This window comes from Condylura cristata, unplaced genomic scaffold (assembly GCF_000260355.1).
Source record: "Condylura cristata isolate star-nosed mole 26May11 unplaced genomic scaffold, ConCri1.0 scaffold00019, whole genome shotgun sequence".
NCBI classification, from domain to species: Eukaryota; Metazoa; Chordata; class Mammalia; order Eulipotyphla; family Talpidae; genus Condylura; species Condylura cristata.
Window position 1 is genome coordinate 6,981,104 of NW_004567120.1, and position 20,796 is coordinate 7,001,899.

Below are 20,796 nucleotides of genomic sequence, written 5' to 3' on the forward strand. Positions count from 1 at the left end.
ATGTTAATCTGAAAGTTGTTCAGTGTAATTTTTACCTAATTCTGTTTTTATTTTAACTGAGGAAATAAATATTGGTTTACAATAGTTTATAGGTTTTGGATCTCCACACCTCTTTAAGTGTGTGAAACCACATCACACCCATCAAAATTCTATAGCCCTTCACCAACAGCTGATGGATTATATTAATTATTTTTTTTCTCATCCAAGGACAGAAAGTATTAGTCTTTTTCCACACAATATTTCTTCCTGTGCTCAGACATTTTTCTTAAAAACCTCTCCCCTCTGAAAGGACTTTTCTGGCATTTCTTCTCTGTGACTCCATGTGTCATGGTTCTTTTTCTTCTGTTTATCTAAATAAACTTTTACATTTTGAGGCTCAGCGTAGGAATAGTGTATAAATCATTCATTACTAATAAAATAATTGCATTTAAAAACCACAATAAACAACAGATCACTATAATTTTGTGATTGAAAATAACTTCTAAGTGTTTCAAATTATACTTACGATCTCAGTATATTATAATACGATATTTTGTAAGTGCAAACATTTTTACAAATATGATGACTTTCTTAAATACCATATGTATTTTGTTTCACTTTTTATCTTAATGTAAAAACGTTTAATATTAAATTCAATACAAATTTGTCATTATCTTTGCTGATTGTGCCAGCTATTCATTTAGTGATTTTTATTTAAAGCTGAACATTTAGTTAATGTGCATTTAATGGATTTATTAATTTTTTCTTCCTCTTTCTCTTTCCCATTTGACAGATTTCTGTAGGTTGATACAAGGAACTGTCAATAATCGTGCCTGGTATGGACTTGTTGTCTGGGACGTATATATTTGCTGTCCTGTTAGCATGTGTTGTGTTTCAGTCTGGCGCCCAGGAGAAGAACTACACTGTCAGAGAAGAAATGCCAGAAAACGTCCTGATAGGTGAGTTGCTGAAAGACCTCAACTTGTCGCTGATTCCAGACAAATCCTTAACATCTCCTATGCAGTTCAAGCTAGTGTACAAGACTGGGGATGTACCACTGATTCGCATCGAAGAAGGTACTGGTGAGATCTTCACCACTGGAGCTCGCATAGATCGTGAGAAATTGTGTGCCACGACCTTGGTGGAAGCCCGTTGCTTTTATGAAGTGGAGGTTGCCATTTTACCGGATGAAATATTTAGACTGGTTAAGATACGCTTTATGATAGAAGATATAAATGATAATGCACCATTATTCCCAGCAACGGTTATCAACATATCAATTCCAGAGAACTCGGCTATAAATTCTCGATATGCACTCCCAGCGGCCATTGACCCTGATGTCGGAATAAATGGAGTCCAAAACTACCAACTAATAAAGGTGCGTTTTAAAAACACTTTACTGAAGACATTTCACTTTTTAAAGTCAAGAAATGGTGGGGGCAGGGGTCTTAGTGCACTTCAGATTTTGGTAAGCCATCACCTCAGTTTTTTAAAATTTTAAGTTAAACGTAGTGGAAAGAATTCATTGATGAAATTGCATGGGGTCACAAATGTCTTCATTTTATATATATATATACATTTCAAGCACACTATTATAGAGGTCAAGCAAGGGTTGCAGTCCTGCTATTTGCAAATCTATAAAATACTCAATATCTTAGTACTTTTAGTAAGATAAGTGTTAATATCTTCCTTAAAATATGTCAGTATCTTACTTTGAATCAATGTTTAATCATGACTCTAATGCCAACTTGACCAAAACAAATACATCTAAATGGTAAGTATGAATTTACAAACCTATCACTTTTTCCAGATGGTTATTTTACATAGAAAGTTTTATATTGATTATTAAAAAGATAAAAAGTAAATTTATTTAAGTGATGAATAAAGCATTAACTTACAAGCACTTCTATATATACTGAATAAGGATATATATTTTTCATGATTGTTTTTAGTGAACGCAAGATCTTTAAGTACCCCTTGAGTTATCAAATGAGATTAAATTTTATCCAATGTGCTATTAATGTTAGATACTTTAATTTTTTCCAAGTCTTTGGAAACAGACAGTGTTAGTTTGCTGTTAAAACATAACTAACGCTGTCAGGCAACAAGTTTTACTTAATCTGAAGAACTTATATTTTGGCTTGATTTGGGTCGTGGCAAGTATTTGTTATACTTCATAATATGCAGACAGAGACAACAGTTATCTATTCATTTCTAATTATCTATATGCTATATGAAGTGTTAGAAGACACAGTTTTGGGTATAGAAAATGGTGCCTGCAAATTACTGATCTTGGAAAATGTGTTTAAGAATAAATGTGTATAGCTTATGTCAAGGGACTTACAAAATTTTGTGAATATTTAAATGAACACTACCAGAGTATGATTAACATAATGACCAACATTAAAAATATATTCATAGAACAATTAAATAAGATATTTTAATGTATATAATCTGAAGGGCTTGTCCTGAAAGAGTTATATTAGGAAACTGTTCAGATGATACTGACATGTTGAAAATATATTTTTGTTTATAAATATATCAAGGAATTGAATGTTACTAATCTCTTAAGAAAATTCAAGTGAAAAATTATTTGTGTGTAGGTATAAAAAATAAAAATAGAAAGGAAAATGATAGGTGATTTTTTTTTAAAATATTTATTTATTTATTCGTACAGAACTGGGGCACAGGCCAGAGATGCGGAGGGTGAGAGGTTTCACCAGAGACAGAGCAGAAAGCAGAACAGGCAGATCTAGGAAGTACACTGCTGAGGGGAGCAGCGGGCGGACAGGAGAGGTCTGCCACGCCATGTGGGTCACCTCTGGGGCAGGCGGGAATCGAACTCATGCGGAAGTGGCTTTAGCTTCTTAGTGCAGTGCTTTAACCCGCTGCGCCACCAGGGAGGGCCGATAGGTGATTTTTTAAATGAGCAATTTTAGGAAAGGCTCCTGCAGTGGTATCTCCATATCTAACCCAATAGAAAACTATGCAGGAGTCAAAAAATACAGGTTTTTTTCTTACCACTGTCTAGTCATATCATCTCTAGTTTAATTTTTCTAGCCTTTAGCTTCTTTAATTATTCATACTATAAGAATGATGACATGAATATTATAAGGGTAGAATTGGGAAGAAAACATTAAGTACAGAGCAGATACATCTGCATTAAAGAACTTTGACTGTAGAAATGTGGGGTTTGATACAATACCAGTGATAAAGGACTGATCACAAAGATATATAAATGACTGACAAAACTCAACAAAAAGTGAACAACCCCATCAAAAAATGGATAGAAGAGCTAAAAAGACACTTCTCCAAAGAGGAAATGCAGACGGCCAACAGTCATATGTAAAATCTTCAACATCACTTGTAGTAAGAGAAACGTAAATCATAATCACAATGAAGTACCATCTCACACCAGTGAGAATGGCACATACTAAAAAAAAAACACACACACACATAGCAACAACAAATGCTGGTGAGGATATGGAGGAAAGGGAACTCTCCTACACTGTTGGTGGGAATACAAACTGGTCCAATCACTATGGAAAGCTGTTTAGAATTATTTCAAACTGCTAAAAATGTAGCTTTCATATGATCCAGCAATTCCACTCATACGTATCTATCTAAAGGACACAAATAAACATTAATTCTAAAGAACACCTGCACCCATATCTTTATCACTGCCCTATTTACAATAGGGAAGATGTGGAATCAACCCAAATGCCCAAAAATAGATGACTGGATCAAGAAGATTCAGTGCCTATACATAATGGAATACTACTAAGCAATCAATAAAGGTAAACTCATGCCATTTCTGACAACACAGATGGTGCTGGAAATGATCATGTTAGTGAAATAAACCTGAAGGAAAAAGAAAAATACCAGGTGTTTTTACTCATAGCCAGAGTGTAAGGGATCAGAAAAAAATTGTAATAAAGATGTAATCAACAAACAACTATAAACCAGATATACTCTACAGGGTTGGAGAGGGGAATAGGATCAAAACTGGGGTGGGAAGAGTGCAGGGGACTTTGGTGATAGCACATGTGTGAATTGGTGGTGGGAAGTCCATGAGGTTTATAACCTAGATGAAAAAATGCACAAAATGAAGAATGTTGTTTTATATATATTTCAAAAATAGAATAAGAAATTGTTAGATTCTGAAAAATAAAAAGAAATGTGACTTGTCACTTTCATAGTAAGTTGTTTAGCAGAATGGATACTATCTCCAATTCACATTTTCCAATAGAAATGCCTGTAGTAATGTAGGCTCTACAGTTTCTGATATCAAACATGGTGGCTACTGGCTATTGAATATTTGGAATGTGGTTAATGTTACCAAGGAATTGAACTTTAGTTTTATTTAAAGACCATATGTGGCTTGTAGTTAATGGCCACCATATTGATTATCACAACCTAACAACAACAAAAACTCAGTTTATTTGGAAAATAGAAATTAGCAGGAGGCCCTAATGGAGTATGGTGGAGGGCTATGGATGGATGTTTTGGTGATAGTATGGTATGGTAATATATATCTGAAAAGGAGTGAACCTATACTTCTGAATTATATACAATGCTGTAAAGTAATGCTACTGCTACAAAAATAAAGAAATATAAGATAATAAAAGTTAATACACAAAATCAAATAGGGCTTTAACAAAAAGTTAGATCAGGTGTAAGTAATCAGGTCTCTTCACCCAACTGTCCTGACAAATGCATTCTTTTGAAATGTAGGATCCAAACTTGGGCATCATTGGGCATTAAAACTGGCAAAGGACAGTGGGAAAATAGTTTACTGGCCACCGTCTGAGTTCTTCACTCACATACTCAATTGAAAGACTACTCAGGTTCAGAGAAGAACAATAACAGTATTTATTTAAAAACCAAGGGAAAAATAGTTACTGAGGCCAAAAATGGCAGTTTACCTTACCTGAAACTGAGCAATGTTCTAAAGTCCTAAACACAGTCTCTCAAGATGGCATCTTCCTGCCATGAAAGACACAGAGCACACAGTAGCCAGACTATAGACCAGGATACAACCCATGAAGACAGCAGAAGACAAAGCAGGAGATACTCACCAGAGCTGCTGATATGCCTCAGCATAGAGCCAGATAAGGGACACTCAAAACAGCAACTACAGCGGCCACACTAGATAGCTCAGCAAAGCACCCATTTGGGGTCTTCACTTTCCCTACCAGGCTGTAACAGCAGTAAAGCTGGGAACAGATTCAGTCTCTTACCTACTTGTAAAGCAAGTACTCTAAACATTTCCTCTCTGAGGTGACTTCTGGAAGCCTCTCCCCATTCTTCAGATGTCCGTAACAATCTTCTTGGTAAGATCAACATGGTAGGGACAGAAATCTGACCTTGGAATCCTTGAAGAGCTGAAAATGCTGAAATCCCAAAAGCTGATATATATACCCCTCAGACTGCAGAAGCAGCCCCCAGGCAGGATTCAGGATTCAGTGTTTGGGATTTCAGCATTTTCAGCTCTTCAAGGATTTTAAGATCAGATTTCTGTGACCTTTATATATATATCAGTCTTCACCCCCCCACCAATACTTTGTTCCCATTTTCTCTGGGACTATCCATGCTCACCAGCACCCACCTCCAGGGGACACTACCTATAACAGTCTTTGGCTTCATCTACCAGTTACAATTAGACGTAGGATAAGGATATGAATCACAAGGATTTATTTATTTTTGGAACTCAGGAAATTAGTTTGTGAAATGTTGCGTAGGTCTTCATTTTGTGCATTAGATTCCCACTTTTCCTTACAAATATCGTCAGTAATATTTCATTTTTTGACTTTTAGATTTTATTTTATCCTTTTTTCATTGAAATATTACCTTAAAGTGTATTGCCAACAGTTTTTCATTGAGGTAATACTGCTTTACAATAACTCTATGATTGAGGAGTATAGGATCACATGTGGTGTGTTACCATAACACACCCACCACCAGTACACAAGGTAATCCATTGTGTTCTCTCCCGGTTCTGCCCCCCACCCATCCACTCACCCATTGATAGACTCAGTTTTACACTAAAATTGTGACTTTAAAAATATATGTTTTAACTACTTATATTGAGGTAATATTGGCTCACATTGTTGTTTAGGAAGTTAGGATCTCCACACCTTAAAGTGATAATACCTCAGAACTGCCAAAGTCAAAGCAAACATAATCCACCATCACAGTCCATTGTGCAACCTCCATGGCTCGTCCTCGCTCTTCACTCTGCCCATCCCCTCTAAATGTCTCAGTCCTATGGCTTCCATTCAAGGGTTAGTTTTTTAATTTTCACTTTATTTGACCCATTGCTTGGCTTCTCTATATTCAACATATAAATGATGCCATCTCATTTATATGATGCATTTTCCCTTCTGACTTATCTAACTTAGCCTAATCCTTTCCAGCGACATCCATGTTACCTTAAGTGGCATACGTTTATCTTTTTGATTGCTGAGCAGTATTGCATTGTGTGTATGTGCTAATATTATTGACTAACTCCTCGGTTTTGCAGCAGCTAGTGTGTTGCCATAGTTTGGCTATTGTAAATTGTACTACAGTGAAAATTAGAGTGCAAATGTCCCTTCCAATTAGTGTTTTCTTGGGTATATACCTAAGCATGGAATGACTGGATTGTATATCTGTATTTTTTAAGAGATTTATTTATTTATGCATACAGAACTGGGGTACAGGCCAGAGGTGCACAGGCGGTGAGAAGGTTCACTAGAGGCAGAGTGGGGATCAGAACAGGCAGATCTACGAAGTACACTGCTGAGGGGAGCAGCAGGCAGGTCAGGAGAGTTCTACTGCGCCATGTGGGTCATCTCCCTGGCCAGGAATTGAACTCATGCTGCAGTAGTTTTAGTTTCTTAGTGCTGTGCTTTAATCCACTGTGCCACCAGGGTGGGCCCTTTATATCTGTTTTTATTCTTTTTAGAAACATCCACATTACTTTCCTTAGGGGCCAGACAAATGTACATACCCACCAACAGTAAAATAAAGTTCCTTTTTCTCCACATCCTAGTCAATACTTACTGTGCTTGGTCTTTTTGATATGGGTCATTTTCAGAGATGTGAGATGGTTTTGATTTGCATTTCCCTTTAATATGTGATGATCAACATGTTTTCATGCGCCTATTGGCCATCCTTTTTGTCTTCTTTCGATGTCTCCTTTGTCTGACCCTTTGTTTTGTTTCTCTATATTCCACATATGAAAAAAATCATTTTGCATTTCTCTTTCTCTTTCTAATTTATTTCACTTAGTGTAATTCCCTCCAGATGCTGTCCCAAATGACAAAACTTAATAATGTTTTACAATTGAGTAGTATTCCATTGTGGATATGTCACATTGTCTTAATCCACTCATTTGTCCTTGGGCTCTTAGTTTGCTTCCATAACTAGGCTATTGTAAATATTGTACATATATACCTTCAGATTAATGTTTTTGCATTCTTTGTGTAGACACCTAGGAGTAGAATTGAAAAATCATATGATACATCCACTTTTAGCATTTTGAGAAGGCTTCATACTATATTCCAGAGAGCCTAAATCAATCTACATCACCATAAATGATTATTCATTTTAATCCTCACCCTTGCGAACATGTGTTTTGTTTTGTTTTGCTAGATTTATTCTTACAGGTATGTGGTATTTTTGATTTACATTTATCTGATGATAAATGTTGATAAGCACTTTTTGTTTGCCTCTTAGCCGTGTTACCTTCAGAAAAATATCCATTTAGGACTGCCACCTAATCTTTTGATTAGGCTGTTTTTTCTTCATGTTGAGTTGTCTTGAGTTTTCTAGATATTGGAAATGCACCCTTTGTGGAGTATATGATGTACAAATATATACTCTCATTTAGCATGGCATCTTTTTTTTTAATGACAATATCTTTTACAGAAACTTTTACTTTGATGTTGTCCTATTTATTTATTTTTGCTTTTGTTTCCCTTTTGTTTGGAGTAACGTCTCTAAAGACATCACTTAAGCCAATATCATAGACTCTTGTGTTTGTTTTCTTCTATGTGTTCTATGGTTTTTGGTATTGGATCTAATTCTGTGATTCATGTTGAGTTAGTTTTTATATATGTTTTGAAGTAATGATCCAATTTCACTCTTTCTTTAAAGATCTATTTATTTGTGCATACAAAAACTGGGGTACAGCCAACGATGTGGGGGGGGGTGGGAGGACTTACCAGAGACAAAGTAAGGAGCACAGCAGGCAGATAACTGAAATACACTGCTGAGGGGAGTTAAGGAAAAGATAGGAGAGGTCTGCTGTGTCATGTGGGTCATTTCCCTGCCCAGAGATCAAACTCTCATGCTGCAGTGGCTGCAGATAGCTTCATAGTGCTGTGCTTTATACCTTTGTGCCACCAAGAAGGTTCCCCAGTTTCATTCTTTTGTATGTGCCTGTTCAGATTTTTCAGTAACTTTTAAAAATTTTATTCATTCACAATATTTGTCCTAGTAATATTTTTTTAATCAAGGTAATAGTGGCTACATAACAAGTAATGATTTTATTTTAATACTCATTGGCTATGTGTCTATTTACTTTGGTGAAGTGTTTATTTAGATGTTTCATTCATTTAAAAAAAATGTTTTGGAGGCTGGATTGGGAGTCTGGTGAGGAAGATTGGGTAAGGCCAAGGGCCCAGTGGAACATGGTTAAGGATACTTGAAGGATTTGAGGGCAAGGTGTGAAATTATGGCATTTGTGGGTTTGAATGTGTAACTCTTATACCAGTTACAAAGATGTAAATCTACTCAATAAACATAAATTGGGAAGAAAATTAAAAAATATATTTTTGATTTAGGCAATATCTGTTTACAACTCTGTGTATATGTAGAAGTACAGGATCACATCATTTGGGATTATGTTACCATACCACACACCATCAAGGCAGACATAGTTCCTTACCATAGTCAAATTTGCCTCCATTTCATTTTGTTCTCCCTCCTTTCACTGGCCAGTCTGGTAGCTTCAATTCTAAGGTCAAATTTTTAAGATTTATTATGGCTTTTGTTTCATCTGACCCTTTGTTTTATTTTTCTGTCTTCCACATATAAATAATACCATCTGGCATTTGCCTTTCTCATTCTGACCTGTTTTACTTAACATAATCCCCTCCATTTTATTCATTCCAACAATAATTTTTGAAGTTGCTTTCCTTTTTTCAATATCTAAGCTGGGTAATTTATTTTAGATTAACTGTCAATATATTTGTGGTTTATTTTGGGGATCTCAATTGTATTCTATTGGTCTGTGTATAATATTATTCCAGTACCATAATATTTTGGTTATTATAGCTTTGTAATGTAATTTGAAGCCTGGGAGTGTGGTACCTTTTTCCTTACTTCCTTTTTTTGGTAAGGATTGCTTTGTCTATTTGGGGTCTTTGTGGTTTCACATAAATTTCAATTGATATTCTGTTTCTTTGAAGAATTCCATTGTAATAAGGATAGTTATTTTACTGATGTGTGTATTACTTTGAAAGGATGACTATATTTTTTAAAAGATTAATTTATTTATGCATACAGAACTGGGGTACAGGCCAGAGGTGCAGGGGCAGTGAGAGCCTTCACCAGAGACAGGGTGGGGAGCAGAATACGCAACTTGACAAAGCACACTGCTGAGGGTAGCAGTGGACGGGTCAGGAGAGATGCCATGTGGTCGCCTCCACGGTGGGGATAGAACTCATGCTGAAGTGGCTTTAGCTTAGTGCTGTGCTTTAACCTGCTGTACCACCAGGGAAGGCCAGGATGACTATTTTAACAATGATAATTCTTTTAGTCAATGAATAAGAAATAATTTTCCACTTCTTTGTGTCATTTTTTTCTTTTAAGAATGCCTTATAGGTTTCTTTGTAGAGATTTTCCCTTCGTTAGGTAAATTTACACTTATTAATTTAATATTATTCATATGCTATAGTAAAGAAGAATATTTTCTATTACTGTCTGCTGATCACATGATAGCATACATAGAAAACCCTAAAGATTCCACTGAAAAGATATTGTGTGTAGTAAATCAGTATATTTTATTGGCAAGTTACAAAGTCAACAACAAATAATTTTCATTTTTATATTAAAAAAAAAAAGACAGAAAGAAAGTTCATTTCTTTCCATACAATTACATAAAAGAAGGAACTGTACAATGAAAACTCTCAGATATGGCTGAAAGATGCAAAATATAAAGATATTCTCTGTTCATGAATTAGAAAAATTAAAATTATTAGAATGACCATGTTAGTGAAAGCAATAAATATACAGTATAATCTCTATCAGTTTCAATGGTACTATTCAAGAAAGAGAACAAATACTACTAAAATTTAGATGGAACAATGAATAGCTCCCAAAATAGTTACAGCAAAATAGTTAACACAAATAGTTACAGCAATCATGACAATGAATGGTAGCTTTACTCTCCTAGACTTCAAATTAAATTAGAAAACTATAGTCATGAAATAGTGTGCTATTGAAATAAAGAAATAGATACAGAGTAGAATTGAGTGGTCATAGATTAAACCCACATTTATATGGACAGTTAATCTAAGAAAAAAGAGCCAAGAGCATATATTGGAGAAAGAAATGTCTTTTCAACAAATGGTGTTGGGAAATCTAGAGAGCCACCTGCCAAAGAATGAGACTATATTATTACCACACAATTTATATGAATATTAATTTAATATGGATTAAAGACTTGAAGTCATAAAATACATAGAAGAAAACAGGCAAACACACCATAGCAATGGCATCAGGAATATCTTTTAGGATTCTACAGCTCCTTGTAGAGGAGTTAGTCAACAGCAAGGGATGCAAAAGCAAAATGATAAAATAGAACTATATCAAACTACAGCATTTCCCACTCTGAAGGAAACCATTGTGGACAATAATACCCTATGAAATAGAGGGGAATTTTTACACAGTAATTGTCCAGCAAGGAGTTAATATCCAATAGCAATAAAGAACTTATTCAACTCAACAACATCAAGAATAATAAAAATGAATAGAATAAGTAAACATACAATTTTCTAAGGTGTAAATATGGATGACCAACAGTCACATGAAAAATTGTTCATCATCATTGATCACCAATGTAATACAAATCAAAAACAGTGTTATACCACCTCTCTATGAGCATGGTTCATATAAGAAAGTCCAGAAACGGCAAGTGTTAGTGAGAATGTGGAGAAAATGGAACACTTGTACACTTGTGGGAGGAATTTAGATTCATCCTGACACTATAGAAACAGTGTGGAGTTTTCTCAAAGTATTGAAAATAGATCTATCATGTGACCCAGCAATTCACTCATAGTATTTATCTTAGGATATTAAAATATAAAGAGTACAAAATAAGAAATTAGAGTAGATATGTGCACTGCTTCATTCATACAGCAATATTTACAATGGTAAAGCTTCCATCGCAACATCTTATCTAATGTATGGTGTTCAAATAATTTCTCTCATTCAGTTTGGTGTCTCTTTGTTTCAGTCACTGTCTCTTTCACTGTACAGAAGCTTTTTGGTTTGATATAGTCCCAGTTGTTCATTTTCTCCTTTATTTTTCTTGATGTTGGAGATGAGTCCACAAATATTTTTGAGATTTCTGTCATGAACTGTTTGTTTGTTTTATGTATATAAAACGGTTTCAGGTCTTACTTCAAAGTCTATCCATCTGGAATTGATTTTCATGTATGGTGTGAGATAATAGTCTAGTTTAATTTTTTTTTTTTTTTGGCTTGTGACAGTCCAGTTTCCCCAGCATCATTTATTCAAGAGTTTTGCCTTCTTCTAGTGTCTATCACTTCACTGGATAGAGTAGTCTTTTTTTTTCCTTGGAGGATTTTGAATGTCATTATGTCATTCTATTGTCTTCTTGCCTTTAGTGCTTTATTAGATGATTGATGTTAGTTAAAGTGGTGTTTCTTTGTAGGTTATCTGTTTCTTTCCCGTCATCAGCTTTGCTATTTTTTTTTGTCTTGGACTCTTGGGGGTTTTACTACTATACATCTTGTTGTAATTTTCCTTTCATCTAGATAGTGATGTGTTGTTTTTGCTTTTTGTATTTTTATGTGCACTTACTTCTTAAAGTTTGGGAAGTTCTCTTCATCTGTTTCCTTAATTAGATTCTCAGTTCCCTTCTCTCTCTCTTCTGTGATTACTGTGATTCATATATTTCCTTTCCTCATGGTGTTAGATAACTGTCAAAGTGTTTGTATTTTCCCTTTTTCTTTCTTATTACCTCTTTTTGATCTTTGAGTTCACTGATATAGTCTCCCTTTTGATTAATTCTACTTGTAAGGCTTACTACTGAATTTTTTGCTTCCTCTTGTAATTCCATTATTTTGTTGTTTAGTTTCCATTTCAATCTTATGTTTGTTGACTGTGTTTCTCATAGTATTCATTTTCTTTTTTGAGTTTTCTCTGTGCTGTTCCCATTATTTAGCTTTCTTAGTCAATACCATTTTGAATTCTGTGCCTGATTAGTAAAGATAATCTTCTGTGCCTTTGTGCTTTGGCTCTGGAGTTTTATTTTCTCTATGCAGTATATTGTTCCCATTAGGGCTTGCTTGGCTATTTATATTTCTAAATATCCCCATGTTTGCTTTGGGTTTGCTTTACTATAATTGGGGTTTTTGTTTTATATGAGTTCTTCTCCACTACTGTTCTGTATGTTTTGTTTACTTGATGGTGGGCCCAACTACTGTAGTCTTGTATCTGGGATTGTGCTAGAGCCTCTCCCAAAACATCCCAGGCCTTGTTCTCATGTCTGGGAGGGGGGAGAGATGATGGTCAAAAACGTCAAGTACCTGGAACCTTACAATACCCAATGGTGGAAGCTTAGGGACTGTTTTTGTTGACCAGGAAGGCATAGGTATGCTGAAGTTCCCTGATATAGAAGGAGGCCCTATGTGGCACAGATTGGGCTTGAGTCTGCTCTCAAAGGGACTAGTGACTGAACTATGAATGAGATGCTCTTCCTGGGTGCAGCCAGGTGCCTGCAGTGAAATTCTAGGCCCTTCAAGACTCCAGTTCTGGGTTGTGTCTGTTGCCAATGCTTTGATGCTGAGCACTGAATGGGACACACTTAACTCTTTAATGTATATTTGACAAGTGTCTGGTGCACTTAAGTTTTCAGGCATAAAAATACATTAGAGGCCCTCCCTGGTGGCGCAGCGGGTTAAAGCACAGCACTGAGAAGCTACAGCCACTTCTGCATGAGTTCGATCCCCACCTGCCCCGGAGGAGATCCACATGGCGTGGCAGACCTCTTCTGACCCGCCCGCTGCTCCCCTCAGCAGTGTACTTCGTTGATCTGCCTGTTCTGCTCCCCGCTCTGTCTACGGTGAAGCCTCTCGCCGCCCCTGAGCCTCTGGCCTGTACCCCAGTTCTGTATGCACAAATAAATAAATCTTAAAAAAAAATACATTAGAAAACATCAACACTGTCTTCAAGGAATTTAATAACAATTGCTATAGTTAATACACTATGCATTATAACAAATTTATTCTAAATTGGTCATACTAGCATAAAGAACACAGAATTATTTTTCTCCATAATGTAAGAAAAGTTATAACTTTAAAATTTATTTTTAGTATATGTTAACCAACCAACTTCAACTTCATTATTTTATAACTTAATTTTTTCTAGCTCTGCAATTCTGATAGTGATACATTTTGCCAACATGTATCTGCAAAAGTTTTGAAACTGGAAATAAAACTTTATTGATGAAAATGATAATTGCTATGCTAGTGGTGGTAATAATGTGAGATTTTCTATTTTCTTTTAATTTTCAAATTTGCTAACTCTGCCTTCAGAGATATGGAGGAGGTAAAATTACCCTTATCTGATAGGCAGGGATATTATAAATATTAATGAAATAAAAAAAATTATATATATATATGTATATATATATACACACATGTATAATTTTCTGAGTGCTTTTAAGAGAATTATTCTTTTTTCTCACCTTTGTTGTTATTGTCATTAGTATGTTTTTAAATGTATTTTGTATTATATATGCATTCTTTTCATCATTATTCACTTTTGTACAGTTTGCTATCTCTTCTCAGGTGTAGTCCCCGTGAAATTCTCACTACCAAGTCACATATGAATATCACTATTGTCTCTTGTGTTCATTCCACCCCTGTTTTATTTCCTCTCCTAATCCCTTCCCTGCAGAATGTCTCCAATTTAGAGTTGCCTGTTATTTTTATCTTTTTTCCATGCCCCCTTATTTGGTTCTCCTATATTCTTCCTATAAGTGAAAGCATCCAATACTTTTCTTTTTCCTTCTAACTTATTTCACTAAGTGCCTGCAGGTTCAACCATGATGCTGCAAATGATGTGATTTTATCTTTTTTGATTACTGAATAGTATTCCAGTGTGCATATATACAACATCTTCTTGATCCAGTTATCTGTTTTTGGGCATTTAGATTGTTTCCAATTTTTTTTAAAGATTTATTTATTTATGCATACAGAACTGGGGTACAGGCCAGAGGTGCAGGGGCTGTGCGATGATTCACCAGAGACCGAGTGGGGAGCAGAACAGATGGATTGACAAAGTAAATCGCTGAGGGGAGCAGTGGGCGGGTCAGGAGAGGTCTGCTGCGCCAGGTGGGTCACCTCCAGGGCAGGAATTGAACTCATGCTGAAGTGGCTTTAGCTTCTTAGTGCTGTGCTTTAATCTGCTGCACCACCCGGGAGGGCCCTGTTTCCAATCTTGGCTATTGTAAATAGTGCTGCATTAAACATAGGGGTGCAGGTTTCCTTCTGAATGAATGTTTTTGTGTCCTTTGGGTAGATTCCTAGGAATGGAATTGTTGGGTCATATGGTAGCACCATTTTTAGTAGTGTGAGGAACCTCCTCACAGCTTTCCAAATGGCTGAACCAGATTGCATTCCTACCAGCAGTGTAGAAGAGTTCCTTTTTCTCCACATACTCGCCAATAATTTTGTTGCCAATTTTTTAAACATGTGCCAATCTTCACTGGTGTGAGGTGGTATCTCGTTGTGGTTTTGATTTGCATTTCTTTGATTATAAGTAATACTGAGCATTTTTTCATATACCTGTTGGCCATTTGCATTTCCTGAAAAGAAGTTTCTATAAACATTAGTTACTGATTTTGCTCTATAGACAAAATTAATTATATTCTTTCCCAATTTTTCTAAAATTGTAATTTATTATCTTTTAAATCCTTATTTTATAATCTAACCTAATTTTTTTTTGAACAGATATCTGTATGCAGAGAATTTTATGATGGCATTTTTATCTTTTTCAATCAATGCTATTGGCTCTATAGTTATTTCTGAATCTAATTCAATTTAAAAATAATCTTCTATTTGTATTCTCTAGCTGATCTCGAATTGAATGTCTCCTCTTGCTTCATTGTTTTTGTCAATTTCTGATCCTCCATATGACTATGAACTTTGTTAATAGTTCCTCATGTACAGATTCTACCATCTGAAACTTATTTCTTTACACATCACTTATATGCAATTGAAAAAAAGAAACTTTTCCCTCTGTCTTATTTATTTTCACACTGAAATACCTTTTAGGTATTTCTTTTCTTATAAATCAATGACTATTGTCGTTCTGTGGTGGACTTTGTAGGAAAGATATGTAAATAACAACTTTACATTTTTAGTAATTCTAATTTGAAAAGGCTATAAATGTCACTTTTCAGTAAGGATATTTGTTAGAACTAACCTTTCATGGAGGCTAGTGTGTTTTCCTAGTTTATGAAGGGGCTGAAATATACTAATGGTACATTTGCTTAGAAGCTTACACTTACTTATTCAGCCATTTTTTTAAGTGAAATTTAAAAAAAAGATTTATTTGTGCATACAGAGCAGGGGTACAGGCCAGAGGTGCAGGGGCAGTGAGAAGATTCACCAGAGACAGAGTGGGGAGCAGAACAGGCAGATCAAAGAAGTACACTGCTGAGGGGAGCAGTGGGCGGGTCAGGAGAGGTCTGCCGCGCCATGTGGGTCAGCTCCTTGTTGGATGTATGATCTGTAATTATCCTCTTCCATTTCAGTAGGAAGTCCTTACTTTTATTTTTATCCTTTTAAAATTAAAAAAGACATAATGCTTTATTCATTTATTTGAAGTTACATTGGTTCACAACACTGTATTATATTATTTAGAAGTATAGGACCACACAATTTAGATATATGTTACCACATCACACCTACTACTGAAGCACCCATATTCCACCATAGTTCGTTGGGTCCCTTCTGTCCTTTGCTCACCCCTATATTCCCCCCCCCCTTCTTGTAGTCTCAGTGCTGCTGTCAGATTTCCAGGTTGTTACTGGTTTATTTTTATCTGACCTTTTATTTTCTTTCTCTATATTCCATGGATAAGTGACACCATCCAGAATTTGTCTCTATCCTTCTGACTTTTTTCACTTAACATAATCTCCTCTAGTGCCATCCATGTTGTCATAAATGGCAAGTGTTTACATTTTTCATTCTTTGTATTACATGTAAATAACACTATCTACTTTCCTATTATGACTTTATTTCAGTAAACATTATGGTCTTAATTTCATCATGTTCCTGTATATCAAAAATACCAGAAACAAGTTTTGGCAAAGATGTGGAGAAAACTAACTTGTGTACAATGTTGCTGGGGATTAGACTGGTTCAGGCCCTATGGAAAACAGTGTGGAGCTTTCACATATTAAAATTAGATCTACCAACTTACTCAGCAATTCCTTTCCTAGGTATCTACCCCCAAAATGCAAAAAACACAAACTTACAGGGATATATGCAGGATATATGCAGGATATATATACAGGACATATATTCTTATTTTTCATTGCAGAAATATTTACAAGTAAGTTATGTAAACAGCTTAAATTTTCACACACAGATGAGTGGTTTAGAAAAATGTGGCATACATAAACAGTGAAATATTACTCAGTTATCCATTTGCAACAAATAGAAGTTTGACAGTTTATCTCTCTGTGTGGAAGGGTTTCATTTTGTAATCTGATTTGTTTACTTTTGCCTCTATATTCCTTGCCTTGGACATAGATTCCTGAAACATCTCTATTGCTGATGTCAAGGCCAATATCACCTAAGTTTCCTTCTATGGATTTTATGGCTTTAAATTTTACATTTAAGTCTTTAATTGACTGTGAATTAACTTTAGTGTTTTGTGTTAATAGTGACCTAGTTTCATTCTTTTGCATGTGAATATACCTATAAATATATACATATACCTTTGTATATATATCTTTAAATAAAATGTGATGCAAAGGATATAATTTGTTATAATTTGATTATTTGCTACTGAATAACAAAATCTGACTATGTAGCTTTGAATAAATAAGTTATATAGAGTTAGGTTAAACTAATTTCATGCACAAAATGGCATGCACGCAGAAACCTAGATTTTTTTTTTAAAGATTTATTTATTTGTACATACAGAACTGGGGTACAGGCCAGAGGCTCAGGGGCGGTGAGAGGCTTCACCAGAGACAGAGTAGGGAGCAGAATAGGCAGATCAATGAAGTACACTGCTGAGGGGAGCAGCGGGCGGGTCAGGAGAGGTCTGCCACGCCATGTGGTCACCTCCGGGGCAGGTGGGAATCGAACTCATGCGGAAGTGGCTTTTGCTTCTTAGTGCTGTGCTTTAACTCGCTGCGCCACCAGGGAGGGCCAGAAGCTTAGATTTTAAAGCATAACTCGTGATACACGTTGATATTATATTGGTTATCATATTATAATTCAATGAAATCACAGTTTTTCAAAAATCTGGTAGTAGTAAGATGAGATATATATATATATATGTATGTATGTATGTATATAGAAAGAACCTACTAAGAAGCAATTTGCATTCTGCAGCATTAGTACTCTAAAATCAAATGAATAGTATTATTAAACCATGGAATTGTTAAACAAAATAAACACCATATCTCATTTTTTATTTAAATAAACTTTTATTAATACCAGAGTAAATTATGCTTGTAGCAATTGTTATTAACTGTATCAGCTAGATACTTTAATTTAATTCAGTTATTTTTATTGGGGCCTATACTAAATTATTAAGCTATTTCTAAGAATTAAATGAAACTTACAAAGTAAATTTGCTTATATTGTGTTTATTCACTTATTTACTAGCATTTTCCTGAATAGTATCATAAATTTCAGAGACCCTAATATGTATAATTGACTTTTAAAATAGAATTGTGCATCATATTTGGTTCCATATGACAATCAACAAATCCAGAGAGGATATCTTGAGGGCAAAATTTACTTTCAGGGTAATGATTACCTGTACTAGAATATCATTTTAATCACCAGCAGCATACATATGTATATGTATGCAAATGCACATATTTGTGGATGATTATTCGGTTGACCCAATAATACTAATACTAATATTAATAGTATACTATTCAATGACCAATATTATGATTTTTTCCTTCATTGCTTTGGTTGATTTGTTCTTTGATACCATGGTGATCAGGGAATATACTTGATATGATTTTGATCTTGAATATTTTTTGTGATCCATGTACACTTAAGAAGAATGTGTACTCAGCTTTTCTGGCATTCAGCTGTAACACTCTTGTTTTTCATTCTCTATCCACTTACTGATTTACCTATTGTTATTCAATATGATGCAAATTTATTACGATATAGTAAGCTATGGAATATTTACTACATTTTGTCAAAAATCCAATGTTTATGGAGTATACATTTTGTAAATCTCATAAAAATTTATGAAACTTTAAGACTTATATTAGAATATTATGAAATTGATATATAAGACATAGATATTTAAAATAGTATAGCTTTGCATATTGTTACAAACATGTCAAATATTTCACCAGCCTTATTTAAGAAAAGATGAATAATAATCTACTGAAATTTACATAAATGTAAAATAAAATGTTGGGCATTTGTTCACATCATCTAACTAGAATAATATCTTCTATATATCCTTTTCTTTACCATCTATGGTTTTAGCTCTGATTAGTTAAGAACCTGTCTGGAACCTGATTCTCAATGTGTTGGTCTAAAGTTTGCCTACCTTGACACTTTTGTCACGTGGGGCTGGGTAATTCTTCATTGTGGTAAAAGGTTAGCTAAGATAAACAAGATTTGTGCACCTCTGTAGTCTGTTGGTTTACTCATTAAACTGGTTAGATTCACTTAAATTCTAATATCTTCAAATATACATTGATTTTACCAGCTCTAATTACAAGTTATTTGAATGTTGGAACTGTTATGTTATACTTCCTGTGGTCACAAATAGAAATTAGTCTGCTGCTCTTTTGTCATAGCATACAAATAACTGATGTCAAAAGCTTCTCCTAGAAATATCAAAATAAATATGTTCATAAAATTAGGTATCACTTACTGGCAATTTAAGGATTGAAAAAGTGCAAGTTAATCACAAAAAGGTCTAAACAAAAAAAATGTTTATATTCAAGTCACAGACCTATAAATATGATGTTTCAACAAATGATTCTATACTACAACCATTATTAGGTTTATTCAGGTTATAGTTTTCAGTGTAATTTTTTATTATTTGCTGAAACTTACAATTGTAATTGCAATAGTACTTACTGACTTAAAGATAAAAGTTTGTGGTCCCTCCCTGGTGGCACAGTGGGTTAAAGCACAGCACTAAGCTAAAAACCACTTCAGCATGAGTTCTATCCCTGCCCTGCCCTGGAGGTGTCCACTTGGCACGGCAGACCTCTCCTGACCCGCCCACTGCTCCCCTCAGCAGTGTACTTCGTCAGTCAACCTGTTCTGCTCCCCACTCTGTCTCTGGTGAATCCTCTCCTTGCTCCTGCACCTCTGGCCTGTATCCCAGTTCTGTATGCACAAGTAAATAAATCTTTAAAAATAGACAAAAGTTTGCATTTGGATACAATTTAATCTATTTTAGTATTGAGATTCTCAATGTGTTGGTCCAAGGTCTGTCAACCTTGATATTATTGATACCTGTGGCTGGATAATTCTTTCTTGTGGGGTGGTACAAGATGGGGGTCTATCCTCTTCATTGTAGGAAATTTAACATTTTACCTGGCTTCCATCCACTAGATCCTTATAGCATTCTCCTGCCCAGTTTTGACATCCAAAAACGTCTAGAGTTTCCTAAATAAACACTTAGGAGATAGAATTCTCAGATAGAGAACTGTTGCTTTGATACATCCTTACATTCTACTGCGTAACAGAAGATTTTGTCATTTATAGAGATGTTTTATCAACTGTAGCATAAAGTGAGATGATTTTCACAAATTCTTAAAATATTCAAATGATAAGTATTTCCACATAATAAAATGTTCCATAATATTTAAATAACAAAAATGCAATTTGAGCATTTCTCACACCTTCAGTTAATGAGTGGAATAATATTAGCACATCCAAATCTTTTTTAAAAGAGATTCTGTGAAGAAATAGTGATTTTTTTAACTTGTAAAAAGTTATGGTATTTTTTTTGATAATTTTAAAAGTCAAAATAAATTTCTTATCTATGTAACTGAAGGAAGAACACAATGCTAAATGAAATATTAGAACAGTCTGAAAGATGACTTAATTTTTCTAATTTCAAGTGGGATAAAAAATCATTATGCATAACTACTTTCCTGTTTTTTATTATATATTCAGACAGCACATTTATAAACATTAGCAAAATCTTATGCAGTGAAATCAACTGTCAATTATTTACTTTAACCAAATATGTGTGCAAAATTAATCTACAATTTTGGAATAAAAATCTAAAAAATGGCCCTCCCTGGTGGCGCAGCGGGTTAAAGCACAACACTGAGAACCT

The 20,796-nt window shown here is 34.8% G+C and overlaps 1 protein-coding gene across 1 annotated transcript in view; it reads left to right on the forward strand.

Moving 5' to 3' along the window:
- The first annotated feature begins 780 nt into the window (after positions 1-780).
- Positions 781-20,796, forward strand: part of PCDH11X (protocadherin 11 X-linked) — a 199,529-nt gene continuing 179,513 nt past the window's right edge. Inside the window, 1 exon segment of the mRNA XM_004685886.2 lies at positions 781-1,357. Within this exon segment, the coding sequence (XP_004685943.2) occupies positions 818-1,357 (540 nt within the window). The 5' untranslated portion in view covers positions 781-817.